Below are 17,286 nucleotides of genomic sequence, written 5' to 3' on the forward strand. Positions count from 1 at the left end.
TGACAGTTAGAATGTATTTAAGCTGATATGAAGAGACTAGATAAATTACCTTGTTTATTTCACAATATGTTATGTTAAAAAAAAAGAAAAAAAAACAATAATCAAATTTGACAAGAAAAAGGGACCGATTCCATTTTCATGGCTCATTGGGGGTTATTTACGGAAGGCAAATCCACTTTGCACTTGAAAGTGCACTTGGAAGTGCAGTCACTGTAGATCCGAGGGGGACATGCAAGGAACATAAAAACAGCATTTTAGCTTGCACATGATTGGATGATAAAATCAGCAGAGCTTCCCCTCATTTCAGATCTACCCCTCAGATTTACAGCTACTGCACTTCCAATTGCAATTTCAGTGCAATTTCAAGTGCAGCTTGCACTTGTAGTGCAAAGTGGATTTGCCTTTCGTAAATAACCCCCATTACTTGAACAAGATCAACTCCCGTAATACATTTGTGAGCCAGGAATCAAGAAAAGACCAACTGAGCAAATGTAAATTATACATTTGGGCAGGTGAGCTTTATGTCCCTAGGCAGAAACTATAGCTATCTAATCCAGGTATTGATATAAGCAAATGGAGCAGCGTTAAATGCATAAAATTATATAACTTCAATAAAGTGCAATCTCCTCAATATCACAACAATAATTCATAAGGTGCATAATAATCAATAAAGTGCAAATGCAATAATATTAAAGTGAATTCATAGAAAAGACAATAGTCCAATTGATTCAGTGCAAAAAACAGGATGATGAAAAAAAAATAAAAAAATAGTTTCTCCAAGATGTACAAAAAAAGAATAAAAAGGGGGGAGTGTCCAAGTGTAAAGAGATTAGGATGTAAACGTCGTGAAAATAGTAGACCTCTAATTTTTTTGCACATCTTGGAGAGACTATTTTTTTAATTTATTTTCATCATCCTGTTTTTTGCACTGAATCAATTGGACTACTGTTTTTTTTCCATTAACTCACTTTAATATTATTGCATTTGCACTTTATTGAGTATTATGCACCTCATGAATTATTGTTGTGATATTGAGGAGATTGCACTTTATTGAAGTTATATCATTTTATGCATTTAGCGCTGCTCCATTTGATTATATTATTATTTACACTGGTGCTGGTGACACTATAGGAGTTCAGCAGCTATATACATTTTTTACATTTTTTACATTATTCGTTACACTTTGAGTAGCGCACAAGTAACCTTTTTTTCCCATATCTAATCCAGGTATTAACATTTTTCCATGTATTTACATAGTTACATATTTAGTCTGGTTGAAAAAGGACACAAGTCCATCATAGTTCAATAGATAAAAGGAAAAAATATATATACAATCCTATATATACACAATCCTATACCCACAGTTGATCCAGAGGAAGGCAAAAAAACAAAACAAAAAAAACAAAAAACAATAAAGCATGAACCATGCTGGTAGGTAAATTGGCTTCTTACTAAATTGGCCCTTGTATATGAATGTGAGTTAGGAACCTTAGATTGTAAGCTCCTTGAGGGTAGGGACCGATGTGAATGTACAATGTATATGTAAAGCGCTGCGTAAATTGATGGCGCTTTATAAGTACCTTAAATAATAATAATAATGAACCAATTTGCTACAGCAGGGGAAAAACTTCCTTCCTGTTCCCCTGAGAGGCAACCGGATATTCCCTGGATCAACTTTACCTATAAATATTAGATATCCAGTTATAATATGTGTATCTAGGAAAGAATTCAGGGCTTTCTTAGAACAATCTACTGAGCTGGACAGAACCAACTCTTGAGGGAGTCTAATTCACATTTTATTAATTTATTTTTTTCTGTCTTCTATTTGTACCCATACATTTTTAAAAAAATCCCCTTACTGTACACCTTGCATAAAAATACAAGGTCAGCTTTATTGACAATGCCCTTCCCTTCAGTAAGGAACAAGAAAAAAATAAAGCCTAGCGATAAAAAAAAAAAAAAAAAACCTCTCAAACCTGGCATCTGCCGACTTCCTAGAGGCTCCATCGCCTTACCACATTGCTGGAGCACATTCTTGAGGGATTTCAGCAACCAAGCTTTCCTGTGAGACAATGGTTATACACAGGGGTGTCACCGACTCCTTATGGAAGTGTGCAAAAGCCATGTCAGTAGTAGTTATTTTTTAAACTTTTTTCCTCGCAAAGCTTTTTTTTTTCTTTTTTTTTTTTTTTTTAGCGTTCAATAGCTGTTTTATTATTTTTTTTCAAGAGGAAGACAGCTGTATTTTCATCCAAGGTCTGCTTTATTTGAAAACAAGTTGTGTAAGTTCCATGTTTTGTTCTAATGATCCCCGCATGTCATTAGCTTTTGCAGCCACTAGAGATGAAAAGATATACAGTATGCCATAGTTTTTTACAGCTGTGTGCTACCTGCCAAAACACATTAATTAATTAGTATGCAATGACTAATGTTTGTAGCTTTTAAATAACTTCGTCTTCCAGACATAGGAAGTCATAACGGGCATCGAGAGAACTTTCTAGTGCTAATAAAACAACACATAATGTTTGATGTGTAATTTATTTTATATCCTGTTCTAACTTTATTTAAATTACACATATACAGTATATATGATGCAATTTTATAGTTGTGTCACTGCTATAAATTAAAGACAACATGGCTGAATCTGAAACTTTCATTTGAAAGGAGTTTGCAGAACTAAGCATCAAAAGCAACTTTGTATTAATAATAAACTGCATATACCAGCATGTAGACAAAAAAAAGAAATATTTTGGCATTCATATTATTATGTAACAGTTAATCATCTGGTAGATGCTGCTTTCTGTTATAATAGTTTTAAAAATCACAATTTCTGTTAATCGTCTTGACACTTTTATATGCTTTTCCAAAGATGTCATTTAAAACTCTTACATAATCCGAAACATTAAAATTATAAATGTGGGTACCAACCTCACTGCAGTTAAACAGAACTTATAATGTTTTTTTTTTTGTTTTTTTTGTTTTTAAGTTTGAGATCCACTAATCTTGTTTTTATTATATCATTTAATTTTATATGCACTTGGGGTCCACTATCTTTATAATATCAGGCTACATTCCCCAGTGCATAGGCTGTACGTGACAGGATGGCGCTTGGAGAGGGGATAAGTAAATTTTTTTACTTAAAAATATAATGCCATTTGGTAATGATGACAGGTGTTCTACTCAGAAATTGTATGGCATCTGTCGCTTTCCCACAGTTCATGTAGGGCGTTGTAATGAATTGGTGGAAAGTGCAGCCATATAATCATATGAAATTAAGAATCTTACATTAAAAAAAAGGAAGCTTTAATGCTTTTGGGACAGTTTAAATTGGTATTAAAGCTTTGTTTTTGTTTTTTATTTGTTTTTTTAAATAACAAACACGTTATACTTACCTGCTCTGTGCAGTGGTTTTGCACAAAGCGGCTCTGATCCTCTTCTTTTTGGGTCCCCTGCCGGCGCTCCTGGTTCTTTCCCCTCCAGCAGTGCCCCCAGAGAAAGCCGCTTCCCTTGGGGGCACCACTGTCTGCTTGCTCCCATGCCGCTGCTCTATGCGTCCATAGGACACAAAGAGCCATGAATTGCCACCCCCTGCTCCCTCCTCATTGGCTCACTGGCTGTGATTGACAGCAGTGGGAGCCAATGGGCTCTCACTGCTGTCTCAGCCAATGAGGAAGAAGAGTCCCAGGACAGCCGAGGCATTGAACATTGCTGGATTGGAGGGAGCTCAGGTAAGGATTGGGGGGGAGGCTAGGGGGATGCCACTGCAGAAGTTTTAAAAAACCTTCACCCTTTAGAACCACTTTAATTAGATTTTTTTTTCAAGTTTTTTCATAACTTTTGAACCAAGGTTTTATATCTGCTTTTTAACTACTGATATAAAATCTTTGTTTTACAAATGACCCTTTAGCCTGGGTTCACACTGCTGTGACTTTGAATCCGACATCCCTGCGCGACTTCATTGCGGCTTATTGCAAGTCGTATTGAAGTCGTACCAAAAGTAGTTGAGCCACACAGATTAGAACGATTCCATTGCAGTTAATGGGGTGCATGACAGGTTGCAACAGTGTGAACCGGGGCTCAAAATGAGCACTGTGGGGTTGATTTACTAAAATTGGAGAGTGCAAAATCTAGTGCAGCTGTGCAAGGTAGCCAATCAGCTTCTAACTTCGGCCTGTTTAATTAAGCTTTGACAAAAAGACCTGGAAGCTGATTAGTTTCTTGGTAGAGCTGCACCAGATTTTGCACACTCCAGTTTTAGTAAATCAACCCCAGTATGTCATGACATAGAAGAGGATTCGTCACTGCCATGCCTCTCTCGGTTTTGTAGGTATATTTAACATAAGCTACTGAGCTCTGTAACCAATAGGCTTTTTTTTGAGCAAATCACATAAGGACAACCTGATACATGTGAAAAGTGGACCAGAACTCCACCTATGAACTGAAAAACAACACTTTTTTCTGCAGTACTTAGCTGTGAGAGAAAAGAAAGTTTTTTTATTCATTTAACAGTAATGACTGTAATAAATATGTACAAGCCACTATTTAATCTTCTTAACTCTCAGTATACTGTCAATCTAAAGTGATTCCTCGGCATCTGCTGTGTATTATTCTCAAGGTGACAGCGGTGCAACTCCTAAAACCGTATAAAAAATATCTGAAGCACTGTACATACAAATTTCCAATATCATTATTCTATGCAACAGCTACAGTTCAAAGGTTTAAATATACAGTGTTACACAATGTTACTGTGTATCACAGGGTGAAATCATATCAAATTAATACAAAACCAAATGCAGTCCATAAAAACTGTTTTTTTTTTTATCACTTCTAAAATGTATCAAACAACCTCTCTCACATTCAGAATGTGCTCTTCACTCTTCACCTTTTAGTGCTCATGTGCATCAAACTTATTACTCACCCATTACAGAAAGGTAATTAAGCTTTATAGAAAGGCTTCTCTGATCATTATTCACATGCAAGAGTCATCACTTCATCTTATTTTCCCCTTCAAATTATGGAAAGGTAATAAGGTGAATCATTCTCACAATGATTCACTTTCGTACAAAGTATTCTGGTAAAGGATGGAAGATGAGAGATCATACAGTATAAATCTTTTTATGATAATATCAGACAATAAAATGCTCTTACACTTATGTGTTACAAATGTTCACAGCGCTATAGTAATCCCTGTGTATGCTCTAAGCAACCCATTTGGTTCTTCCTGTTGATTTTGGCCCAAAGTTGGTAAATCCTAAATCCTGACCTATCTGGATTTCTGCTTGAATGGTTCCCAAACATTGATCTAATTTTAGTCTTAGTCTTTATTATAAACTAAAGATGGACAATAATCACAGCAGTTTACATTGCTACAAGTGAACCTATAGCAAAAACGTTTGTTTTAGTGTTGGGTAGAGTGGGGAAGGATTAGAACCCCTGTGAGGTTTTACCGCTGTCAAGAAAATATTCTCTTACGTACTATTCTGGGCATAGCTCCCAACTGTCCTGGATTTCAATGGACTGTCCCTGATTCAGAACAAAGTTGTTCTGTCCCTCTTTCCTTCTCATTTGTCTCTCATTTTAGTTGAATCTATATAAATCTAAATTGCTGCATTTGTAGATTTTAAAAACCAATATCAAGGAATTGTAGAGGTAAAAAAGGTACTTGTGGGTTTAACCAATAATTTTTTTTTACAATTCTCCTTTAAGGGGGGCGTGGCAGGGGGTGTGTCCTATACCTTCCTACTTTGGAAAATAGGTGACCCTTGTCCCCATCTCAAAAAGTTGGGAGGTATGGTCCTGGGAACAACCTTTTCCCCAGACAGGAAGTAAACTCTCCTACAGTTACACAGACAGAGGTAAAAAATGTGAGGTGAATGGTAGAACCCCGGTTACAGATTTCCCCTCACTTGTGAGGGAAAAAAACAGATAATCAGAGAACAGTAAAACCTGACAGGGGTTCTAATCCTACTCTATGCAAAACTAAGAAATAAAATAAAAAATTATTTGGCTATCCACTTGCCAACTGCAATACATATGTATACATTGTGGTTTGTAAGTGGTTTACTGGGGTTATGGCTGAAGCTATCAGCCATAACCCCGGTATTTTTTTTCAGCTGGCAACTGGCTTTTTCATGAAAATGGTCAGAGTCGTTGGATCGCTTTCAAAAGCAGCCGCCACTTGCCAGTATTTCTCAAGCTTGCAGTTTTTATCGGCGCCCCAAGAAATGGTCCTACGGGTCACGCAGCTGGCCATAGAGGTTGACAGAGACCAGATCGTCTCTGATCGCCTCTATGGTCTTGGAGGACCGGAGCAAAGTCATGTCGTCACTTCTGCTCTAGGGCAGAAGTAAACAGTTTTGTTTTTTTTTAAGGCAAAATACTTTTCTTTAAATCTTTTGCTTTTAACCTACCTGGAGTTATTATTATTTCAGATTTTTGATGCTCAAAGCGGTACAATTATTTTGCATAGAAATTTGGCGTTTTATACTGTAGGCCTGTAATTCTTAGGAATAACACACTTAAATCTGTCCAAACAAGAGTCTAGTAGACATCCCGGGTATGGTAAAGTTTGATACACGAAATCATAAATTATAATATAATAAATAACTCTAAATAATTCTAACAAATAATAATATAGTAATAATAAAAATATTCAATAATGTAATCAAATTAAAAACACAGAAATTTGCTCAGTTGCAGAATTGTCGCTGTCATTACTTTCAGTGTTTGATGACGGATTTCCCCACAAACCACTATCGCTCAATTCTGCAAGTGATTCTAATTTATTATTGCTGTTTTATAGCTGCTCTAAAACCGTTTTTAATGTAAAGGGACAGTTTTGGTTGCTATGGACAATCTCAAGTTTCCAGGCAGAAAGAACAGTATTTATAATATAAAACTGCATGCAGGGCACTGGAGAAACCACTAGGGACAAAAGGGATGTGAAATTATTTCATACAGTAATGTAATCAGTAAGATTACAGTGTACTGTATGTATAGTGTGTGTTTCACTTTTTGAATTTGGCGCCGTTCTCCGTCCCCGTTCGTCGCACCGCTCGCAGGGAACGGAGTCCGGCTCTGTGATGAATCGAGCGGACACACACAGCCACAACACACAGTGGGGAGACATCGCAGGATCTTGGGGACAAGGTAAATAAGCTGTACCCGTGGCTCGGGGTTACCGCTTTTGGTACTGAAAATCCACCCCGAGCCACACTCGGGAATACTGTCAGGGAGGTTAAAGGGGAGAAGAGATTTGGGGTCTTATTGAGGACCTAAAAGGATTCCTTGTAATAGGAATAAAAGTGATGAAAAAATAATAATAAAAGGTCTAAAAAAAAAAAAATAAAGAAGAAAAAAAAAAATTGAAAGCGCCTCCATCCCTCCGTGCTCACACACAGAAGCGAACACATACGTAAGTCACGCTTACATATGTAAACGGTGTTCGCACCACACATGTGAGGTATCACCGTGAACGCTAAAGTGGGAGCAATAATTCTAGCGCTAGACCTCCTTTGTAACTCTAAACAGGTATCCTGTAAAAATGTTTAAAGTGTCACCTATGGAGATTTTTAAGTATCATAGTTTGTTGCCATTCACCTAGAGTCCATAATTTTAAAGCCTTTGTGTACTGGTCCAAATCATTTGGTGCGGGGTTGTTTTTCAGGGGCTGGCCTTAGTTCCAGTGAATGAAACTCTTAAGGTGTCCCCATACCAAGACATTTTGGACAATTTCATGCTCCCAACTTTGTGGTAACAGTTTGGGGATGGCCCCTTTCTGTTCCAACATGACTTGCACACCAGTGCACAAAGCAAGGTCCATAAACACATGAATGAGCGAGTTTGAGGTGGAGGAACTTGACTGGCCCGCACAGAGTCCTGACCTCAACCCGACAGAACACCTATGGGATAAAATAGAGCGGAGCCTGCGAGCCAGGCCTTCTCGTCCACATCAGTGCTTGACCTCACAAATACGCTTCTGTAAGAATGGTCAAGCAATCCCATAGACACGCTCCTAAACCTTGTGGACAGCCTTCCCAGAAGAGTTGAAGCTGTTATAGCTGCAAAGGGTGGGTCAACTCAATATTGAATATTGAACCCTATGGTTCAGTAGACTGGGATGCCACTAAAGTTTGTGTGTAAAGGCAGGAGTTCCAATACTTTTGGTAATATAGTGTGTATATATATACACTGTATTTATATTTATCATTTATTTATTACCTGTATGTTCAGGACTTAACATTTTTAACATTTTGCAGGAATGCTTCTGACATTTGCCCAATGAATGTTTTATAAAAAGACCCTTAAGTGTTAATTTATAAAGAAAAGTTTTTTTATCTAAACAGTAGAAACAAAAAACATATACAACAAAAGTACTAAATGTACTTTACCTTACTACCTTTAGACAACAGTTATTCCCCGTACACACGGTCGGACTTTGTTCGGACATTCCGACAACAAAATCCTAGGATTTTTTCCGACGGATGTTGGCTCAAACTTGTCTTGCATACACACGGTCACACAAAGTTGTCGGAAAATCTGATCGTTTTAAACGCGGTGACGTAAAACATGTACGTCGGGACTATAAACGGGGCAGTGGCCAATAGCTTTCATCTCTTTATTTATTCTGAGCATGCGTGGCACTTTGTCCGTCGGATTTGTGTACACACGATCGGAATTTCCGACAACGGATTTTGTTGTCGGAAAATTTTATCTCCTGCTCTCCAACTTTGTGTGTCGGAAAATCCGATGGAAAATGTCCGATGGAGCCCACACATGGTCGGAATTTCCGACAACACGCTCCGATCGGACATTTTCCATCGGAAAATCCGACCGTGTGTACGGGGCATTAGACAAGACCAATGACTTCTTGGGATTTATTTTTATGTAACAAGACAGGTCAAACCCACATCTACGATTTTAGGAACACTGTGACCTGACTTCTATGGGCTATTCATGCTGAATTATGGATAACACATATAGGTTTCATGTCATAACTTTTTCCCACAACTGTATAAGGATTAAACTAGCAGGGCAGGCAAGTACCAAAGATCCATGCCAGCTGAGTGAGTTTAAATGCAAAAGGTGCAATTGAGGCCGAGCTTGTTCTTCTACCCACTTTTTCATTTTGCCTAGGACCCTACACAGATATCCTAATGACAGCCAGATGTTAGCTATCAACTGGGTGTTCTTGTTCAGTATTTTATTAGAAGGTTTTAAGAAATACAAAAGTTGCTTATTATTTTTTTTTGTGTGCATTCATTGTATTTAAAATGCCCCAGTATCTAAATTGCTTTGGGGGTCTCTGACTTTTGGTTACTTCCGGCTGACTGCTTAAAAAACAAAAAATGTGGAGCAGTGCAGGAGGTTTGTATACTCTTTTTCCCTGTACACACGATCGTACTTTCCGACAACAAATGTTGGATGTGACCTTGTTGTTGGAAAGTCAGACCATGTGTATGCTTCATAGAACATTTGCTGTCGGACTTTCCGCCAACAAATGTTTGAGAGCAAGTTCTCAAATTTTCCGACAACAAAACGTGATCGTGTGTACACAAGTCCGTCGCACAAAAGTTCATGCATCCTCTGAATTAAGCAGAAGGAGCCACACTTGCTATTGAAGTTCCTTTTGCTCGGTTCGTCATACGTGTTGTACGTCACTGCGTTCTCGCGTTCAGAATTTTGGACCAACATTTGTGTGACCGTGTTTATGCAAGACAAGTTTGAGCCAACATCCTTCGGAAAAAAACCCATGGTTTTGTTGTCGGAAAGTCCGAACGTGTGTACTGGGCATTTCTGTGTATATGAGGCTATAGTGAGTGAACTGGTTTACTTAACTAAACACACTGGTAGTCTAATGCCCTGTACACACGGTCGGATTTTCCAATGGAATATGTGCAATCGGAGCTTGTTGTCGGAAATTCCAACCGTGTGTGGGCTCCATCGGACTTTTTCCTTTGGAATTTCCGACACACAAAGTTTGAGAGCAGGCTATAAAACTTTCCCACAACAAAATTTGTTTGCGTAAATTCCGACCGTGTGTGGACAATTCCCACGCACAAATTGCCACGCATGCTCAGAGTAAATTAAGAGACAAAAGCTATTGGCTACTGCCCCGTTTATAGTCCCGACGTATGTGTTTTACGTCACCGCGTTCAGAACTATCGGATTTTCCGACAAATTTGTGCGACCGTGTGTATGCAAGACAAGTTTGAGCCAACACCCGTCGGAAAAAATGCATGGATTTTGTTGTCGGAATGTCCGAACAATGTCCGATCGTGTGTACAGGGCATAACTGTGTAAGTATGTTAGTGACATAAGATTATAAGCTCCAGAGACAGTTATTAATGTGAATTGTTTTATACATTCCACAAAGCACTGCATGATATGTTGGTTGGTATTACAAACTGTAAATGGTGAAAATGAGTGCATAGGAAGATTGACCGGGTGCAATAGAAATGTCTGGGGATTTGTGACCCTAAAATTTAAGTAGTAAATCGTTGGGGAATGAAGGCAAGGTTACTATTACAGTAATGAACTGTACCCGTTTGGTGACAGGTACTGAAATAACCCTTGCTTACAAGACAACGTTTAAATCCATTTGGTAATTGGAGTCCCACATTCCACTTGTACTGATAATCTAGGCAGAAAAGTTGAATATAGGAAGAAACGTTCAATTATAGACTTAATTTAGACATTTGGCTGGTCAGTAGGAATCTCAATTTTCATAATGCAGTGGGCAAGCATTGTTGAAGGATAGTGGTGCGGGGGAGGCCATCCCTGCCAGAAGAGGACAGTTATCATTATAGTAGCCGTGATGATTGCAAGAGAATCCAGCAGGTTGATTGTACCCAAGTTGATCAATTGATCAACTTGGTACATTAAGCCTGTCCATTAAGGGTTCAAATCTCGGCCGAGTATGGCTGGCCTCACTAAAACTGGAGAACTCTTGTGCAGCTGTGCATGGTAGTCAATCAGCTTCCAAATTCAACTTGTTCAATTAAGCTTTGACAATAAAACCTGCAAGCTCATTGGTTTCTATTCAGAGCTGCGCAAGATTTTACACTCTTCAATTTTAGTAAATCCCCCACAGACTGTAAGATTTCCCTTGTTAAGCTAAAACTCTACTGCCAGCGATTGTATTCTGACAGCCAGCACTATTAGAATACCCAGACCATGGCTGCATCTAATTGGATGAAGCCACTGTTTGGCCAACGATTTTCCATCGGCTCCTTTGATATTTAGGCCAGGAGGGTGCAGACAGGACCACCCATGGCTTATTATGAACCCGCTGAAAATGTGCTTTGTGAATGTCCAGTTTTACTGTTGTTATATGATTTAACACAAATGTATCATGTCGTACAGTACCTCTCCTAAAGTTCAGATAGGTATTCAGCCAACCAGAAAGTCCCCACTCTGTCAAAATGCATATGACAGCGTCAGGACGCCCTGATTACATTCTTATTACAATATTACAACTCAATGGGGTTGATTTACTAAAGGCATATAGACTGTGCACTTTGCAAGTGCAGTTGCACTAATTTTCCCCAAAGCTTAATAAATGCAGCAAAGCTTAACTTTGTAAAGAATACCCAATCAGGTGGAAGGAAAGTAGAAAAAAACAGTATTTTTGATTGTACATGATTGGATGATGGAAATCAGCAGAAATTTACCACATTCACTAGGCTCTGGAGAAAAATGAGTTGTCTTTAGGAAATCAACCCCACTGTGAAGTGCAGGAAAAGGAGTCGGAGATACATTCTGGCTTACTGATCACAAGCGTCTTTACCAAGATATTAAGGAAAATGTGTACCCCCCCCTCCCCCATTTAAACCCACAGGACCTCAGTAATCTACCTCTTCTCAAATTTGTTTTTTATATGTGTTCAGTTTAAAGTTTCACTGTAACTACTATGATTTATGTTTCTCTTGATTTTCAGACGAACCATGCTTAGGAGATAAGTCCATATTCTGCCAAATGGAGGTACTTGCACGATATTGTTCAATTCCTGGCTACAACAAGCTTTGCTGTGAATCCTGCAGCAAACGCAGCACTCAGTCACCCCTATTCCTCACCGAGGCAGCAGAAACTGAAGATGAACTTTCTTTTGATCCCAGTGCATCAAGAGCAGGAATGATCCCTTCATCTTTATCATCTGACAACGAAGAAACTGAATCTGAAGCTAGAAGCCTTTTGACTATTCTTTCTTCCATAGAAAACAATGCAGATCTTGGGCTAGTGTCTCCAACAGAGAATCGAGCAAAGACATCAGATCCTGCATTAAGAAGATCACAACTAGCAGCAAGCAAGACTTTTAAACTTGTTGCTGTTCCCCCATCTGCAGCAACTCATAGCAGCAGCATCCATGCACATAAATCATCAGGAGCGGCCATGCCGCATGCAGCAGGTACTAACATCAGTTCAACAGGTGCTGTTTCTTCAGTAAAAACCCAGAAGAGAAATGATAAGCCTCAAGAGAGGAGACGTTATTTACAGTCATCCTCAATAGAAAGATGAACCTTAATATTTAGGGACTGGAGCAAAAGGACACAATGGTGCTTTCTGCTTTAAAAAAAGTGCAAAGTGCTGGTTCACTTACTCATTCATCCATTTTTCCAACTGTTCTTTGCTTTCATTTTTAACTTGAAATTATTGTAGGAAAAACACCAAAGATTCCCAATAACGATTTGCTGAAGATTCCGGCCATTGATGGGTTCATTCTCTGGCCCATAACCATGAATAAGTTTGGTGTTCTTTTTTCCTTTTGAAACCAGGTGACACTTTTTTCCACCTCTAAAGACAAATTTCTCCAGCTGTTGTGTAGATTTTTGAATGTTGCAAAGTCAGTATTATTTTTGATTTTTTTCTGTTTATGTATTGTTTACTGGTTCTGTTTTTTTTTTCGGTGCTATTTGCCTGTCAGTACAATCTGCCTTACATTCCACGAGGTGAATCTTTTCCATGAATCCTAATCCAGTGGTTCTATATGACATGTTGATTTGACTAAAGTGTTCCTCATCATCTTGAAAGGTATTGTAACTGTCACAAACATTCAGGAACATCTCATTGGCAAGACAAAGCATGTCTTTTAAAACCACTTTGCTTACTATCACTGTACAGTTATCCCTATCTGCACATAGGTGTTGGTTATATTATACTGGAAAAAGAAGATGGAATAGAAGAAAAATACACTCATTATATAATGGAAGCAGAGGCAGCTCTAGACTTTGTGAGGCCTTAGGCATAACTTAGACATGAGGCCCCACTCACGCCCCTAATGAAAAAAATAATTCAAGCGATAAAAATGAACTGCATAAATTGCATATAAAAACAGCCTTAAAGTTCTGGTTTTAGTGTCCTCTATCTCAATGCAGGTGTCAGTGCACTCTCTGAGCACTGGCGTCAGTGTGCTCTCAGTGCTGGTGTCAGGGCACTTTTTCTCAGTGCACTCTGTCTTGGTGCTGGAGTCAGTGTCCTCTTTCTCAGTGGGGGTCAGTGCTCTGTCTCTATCAATGCTGTACCTAGGTGAGAAGGAGTCCCTGTCCCTAGGGGAGAAGGGGTCCCTGTCCCCAGGGGAGAAGGGGTCCCTGTCCCTAGGTGGGAAGGGTTCCTGTCCCCAGGGAAGAAGGGTATCTCTGTCCCCAGGTAAAATGGGGGTTCCTGTCCCTAGCTGAGATGGGGGTCCCTGTCCCCAGGTGAGATGGGGTCCCTGTCCCCAGGTGAGATAGGGGTCCCTGTCCACAGGTATGATGGGGTCCCTGTCCCCAGGCGAGAAGGGGTCCCTGTCCCTAGGTGAGATGAGAGTCCCTGTCCCTAGGTGAGATGGGGTCTCTGTCCCTAGGTGAGATGGGGTCCCTGTCCCTAGCTAAGATGGAGGTCCCTGTCCCCATGGGAGATGGGGTATGGAATTGTCTGTGGGGGGATATGGAGTCTCACTCACCTTGAGCAAGTCTGCGAGGGCACGCTTCATGGCTGCCTGGACTTCCTCCAGCAGCACAGACAGGGCAATCAGCATATCTCCGAGGCGAGGAAGATCTGTGTATGATGGGAGAAGGGGGGCTGGCAGACAAGCTTGCGGTGTTCTCCGGCTCTCATACGGCTGCACCTGTGTGCTTAAACTTTGTACGGGAGAAGTGTACAGTGCTCCTGAATGGATGCAGCCGACTCGGGGGGCAGAGCTCTGGCTGGGGGTGACTCTGGGCCACGCGGTGCTGCATGGGGAAGGAGAGAGCAACCTGGAGGAGCCTGTGATCACCGGCCGAGCACACAGGCAGGGAATGTGATACAGAGCAGCTAGTGCAGTAGAGGAGGGAGCTCTGCTACTCACCCAATCCTCCAGCCACCTGGGCGCTGCTATTTCTACCCATCTCAAGCTCTTTAATTAGGCAAATTAGGTAGTTGCGAGGCCCCTGTGAGTCTGAGGCCTTAGGCGACCGCCTAATTTGCCTAATTGAAGAGCCACCTCTGAATGGAAGTTAATAGATACATCTCCCAATGTTAGAAAACCATTCCATAAATGCAACACCAACTTCTTGTTCATTGTGACCTAGGTGCCTAGAAGCACCAAACTAAATTTATGTTTTAGGAAATCTACATTATTTTTCAGTGAGGGCTTCCTTGTTGTGGTCCAAGAATTAGAACTGTCCCACCAAAATAGGCAAGGTTGGAAGGTATTTAGTAGAGTCTAATCTACTGAGAAGAATATGTTTCATCTTATATTTGGAAGATGCACATGGAACAATAGTACACAAATGGACAACCTCTTTATTGAGAGGAAGTAAAGAGAAGTAGAATAGACTTACTAACAAATTGACAATTTCATTTTTTTCTATTGAAAGGAGCCATGAGCTCAAAGCAACAAATAACTAACCACCGTTTAGTCATTGCACATCTTTACCATTAAGGGAATCATTATTCCAAATACCAATCACAGACCAAAGAGAGATATTTATTTTATTTTTTTTTTTTGCAAAGCTCACCTCACATTTCACAACCACAATGCTTCTGACTGCAATAATATATTTTCAACATGGTCTCCAAGATCATATTTTTCACCAATTTCACCAGTCTCGCTCTCTCCTGTAGCTGTAAAGTACTTGTATATAGAATATAAAAGTGAAGATATTTATTAAAAATTGATTTTCTTGATAGATTTTATTTACTGAATATTTACAATGATAGCATCCGCATAGTTTTTCTTGTCTATATTAAAAAGCAGGTAAGCAATTGCACGACAGTCCTTTGCAAACATAGGTTATAAGCTAAACCAGAAACTACTGCATAAAATATGGCGCTCAAGACCAAGTATTTGATGAATCCTTTTCATGTAAAACCTAACTAGTTTAAAATTTGACAAACAATCTCTATTGAAAGAATTGTCCGTGATTATGGCAAAAACGTTACACATCAATGATGTGTATAATTAGGTTTAGAAATCCATTGTAAAATTTTGAAGATTAAGTAACGCAACGGAACAAAGTCAATATGAAACGTATCTGTAACTAGTCCTTAGAACTAAATTGTGAGTTTTCCATGTAATGTATTGTGCATAAGCTAACCCTAAAGTCTTGACTTGACACCTTCAGCAGCTTTATGTGACACCACTATAAAGTTTAGAAGGTGAGAACTATAGACTAGATTTGTACTCAGACAACCCCTGACCACAGACAGACAATTGAGTTTATGACTGCCAAGACAGAAATTTATTAAAAAATGTTTTTCTTCAAACCCTATTATTGTCTGGATGTAGATATTCATTATGCTGTATGTCGCTTTTTTTACCATATATTTCTTACAGAGCTCATTTTGTGACCTTTTTTAAGTGTACACTACTGATGCTGTTTGTTATATTGGGGAGCACTTAATAAAAAGCTTTAATATAGTGTACTTTGTCTGGCTTGTTTGTATATCCATGATGACTGTTTATTCAATGCCCTTTATCCAACAGACTTTGCAATGATAATATAACCTTGCAATACCTAAGAGGTTGCTTGGTTTGGATGTCTACACAGACAGTAAGGCTGGCCATACACGGTTCGAATCTCAACCGGTTCAGCAGGAACTTGCCTAGATTCAAACCGTTAATGGATAGGTTGAATGTACCAAGTTGATCGATCAACTTGGCTAAAACTAGCCTGCTGGATTCTCTTGCGATTATTTCTAGTGGCTGCTATAGCCACTAGCGATAATCACTGTCTTCTCCAGATGGGGATGGCTTCCCCCGCTCACCCTGTCAGGAGAGGAAAATTGCTGATTCCCCTGTCAACACTGCCTGTGTTGATGGAGGAATCATGCGAATTACAGGTTGCAGGAAAGAAATTCACACAGTGTATCAGCTGCCTAAGAGGGAGAATGTAGCATGTAGCTCCAGCTTCCTGTGCTCTGTGCTGTGTCTGTCACATTTGCAGCTGAACAGAGAACTGATTGTTCCAAATTAACAATGGGGCTTGCACCACTTTTGTTAATTAGCAGCAGCATCTGTTTATTTTTTTTATGTTTAGAAGAGTGATGCAAGCAGAACAAGGGATTGTGCTTAAAAATGAGGGAAAACCTAAAGTGAACCTGAAGCCAGGCTATGGACATTTATGTATAGTGGAGCAAAAAAGTATTTAGTTCTCCCACTTAAAAAGATGAGAGAGGCCTGTAATTGTCATCATAGGTATACCTCAACTATGAGAGACAAAATGTGGAAACAAATCCAGACAATCACATTGTCTGATTTTTGAAAGAATGTATTTGCAAATTATGGTGGAAAATAAGTATTTGGTCACCTACAAACAAGCAAGATTTCTGGCTCTCACAGACCTGTATCTTCTTCTTTAAGAGGCTCCTCTGTCCTCCACTCATTACCTGTATTAATGGCACCTGTTTGAACTTGTTATCAGTATAAAAGACACCTGTCCACAACCTCAAACAGTCACACTCCAAACTCCTCTATGGTGAAGACCAAAGAGCTGTCGAAAAACACCAGAAATAAAATTGTAGACCTGCACCAGGCTGGGAAGACTGAATCTGCAATAGGCAAGCAGCTTGGTGTGAAGAAATCAACTGTGGGAGCAATAATTAGAAAATGGAAGACATATAAGACCACTGATAATCTCCCTCGATCTGGGGCTCCACGCAAGATCTCACCCTGTGGGGTCAAAATGATCCCAAGAACGGTTAGCAAAAATCCCAGAACCACACGGGGGGACCTAGTGAATGACCTGCAGAGAGCTGGGACCAATGTAACAAAGGCTACCATCAGTAATACACTATGCCGCCAGGGACTCAGATCCTGCAGTGACA

General features: G+C 39.6%; 1 protein-coding gene across 1 annotated transcript in view; it reads left to right on the forward strand.

Annotated features, from left to right (window-relative positions):
* Positions 1–15,885, forward strand: part of ADAMTS3 (ADAM metallopeptidase with thrombospondin type 1 motif 3) — a 280,263-nt gene extending 264,378 nt beyond the window's left edge. The window contains exon 22 of the mRNA XM_073600537.1: positions 11,939–15,885. Coding sequence (XP_073456638.1) covers positions 11,939–12,516 — 578 coding nt within the window. The 3' untranslated portion in view covers positions 12,517–15,885. The remainder of the gene's footprint in view (positions 1–11,938) is intronic.
* The last annotated feature ends 1,401 nt before the right edge of the window (positions 15,886–17,286 follow it).

This window comes from Aquarana catesbeiana, linkage group LG01 (genome assembly GCF_042186555.1).
Source record: "Aquarana catesbeiana isolate 2022-GZ linkage group LG01, ASM4218655v1, whole genome shotgun sequence".
Lineage (NCBI taxonomy): Eukaryota > Metazoa > Chordata > Amphibia > Anura > Ranidae > Aquarana > Aquarana catesbeiana.